The 1,229-nt window shown below is 36.5% G+C and overlaps 1 protein-coding gene across 1 annotated transcript; it reads right to left on the reverse strand.

The window, feature by feature from the left end:
* Positions 1 to 569: 569 nt before the first annotated feature.
* Positions 570 to 1,019, reverse strand: LOC127129803 (uncharacterized). The gene has a single exon (XM_051058927.1). It carries the CDS (start codon positions 1,017 to 1,019, stop codon positions 570 to 572), a length of 450 nt encoding a protein of 149 aa, XP_050914884.1.
* Between the last annotated feature and the right edge of the window lie 210 nt (positions 1,020 to 1,229).

Consider the following 1,229-nt stretch of genomic DNA (forward strand, 5'->3'; position numbering starts at 1 on the left):
ATTCTTTTTCACATCCCCACACTCTCTATTTTATCAAACATCTTTTATACAAAAAACATATGCACACATAAAAAAGGGCTCCCTAGGAGTACTTAGGACACTTTGGGTGCTAACACCTTCCCTCTATGTAACTAACCCCCTTACCTGTAATCTTTGGCATTTTATTAGTTTTGATTTGAAAACTTATTGTCTTTAGGTTTTGTTCGTACTTTTCCATTTTCCTTTGGAAACAATAAAAGCGCGGTGGTGACTCTGGTTTTATTGACGTTAAGCTTATCCATAGCTTAATGGTCATGAATTTACCGCTACATAAATTAAGTGGCGACTTTGCTGGGGAGTAGTCCTCAGTGGGTTTAGCCTACTTTTTTATGTGTATATATTTGTATATTTGATGTTTGTATATATTGTTTGTGTGATATAATCTGCCTGTTGTGCTTGGTGATCTCTATGTGGTGAGATAAGTTCTAATCCGAACTTGAGTGCAATTAAGATAGGAGGATGGTATAATCATGTTCAACTTGCGATAAAATGAATTCAATTTTCTCCTCTCCCACTTCGAAAGTCATTCTTCATTGTTTGATATCTAAAATAGAACCAACAGTGGCTAAGAAGGGTCTTCCTAAAATAATTGGGATGTTATAATCTTCTTTGATGCCCATTATTATGAAATCGGTAGGGATAAAGAATTGACCGACTTGGACGAGAATGTTCTCTTGCATTCCTATGTGATACTTAACAGAATGATTTGCTAGTTGGAGAGACATTCGTGTTGGTCTTAAATCTCCAAATTTGAGTCTTTCGCAAATAGAATGGGGCATCAAACTCACACTAGCTCCTAAATCGCAGAGGTCTTTGTCTATTACAAACTTCCCTATCACACAGGGTAGAGAAACACTGCCAGAATCTTTTAGTTTAGGTGGCATGTTATTTTGAATGATAGCACTACACTCTGTATTAAGTGTCATTCTCTCGTCGTCCTCAAGTTTCTTCTTGTTAGATAATATTTCTTTTAGGAACATGGCATATTAGGGCATTTGTGTAATGGCTTCAGACAAAGGGATGGTAATATTAAGTTGTTTCAAGAGTTCAACGAACTTCTTGAATTATCCTCCGATTTTGGATTTAGCTATTCTTTGAGGGTAAGGGATTGGTGGCTTATATGGTGGTGGAGGCACGTATGGTTTCTCCTTCTCAACTATCTCTTTGATTTTAACTTTTTCCTCTGGTTT

This window comes from Lathyrus oleraceus, chromosome 3 (genome assembly GCF_024323335.1).
Source record: "Lathyrus oleraceus cultivar Zhongwan6 chromosome 3, CAAS_Psat_ZW6_1.0, whole genome shotgun sequence".
Classification (NCBI taxonomy): Eukaryota; Viridiplantae; Streptophyta; class Magnoliopsida; order Fabales; family Fabaceae; genus Lathyrus; species Lathyrus oleraceus.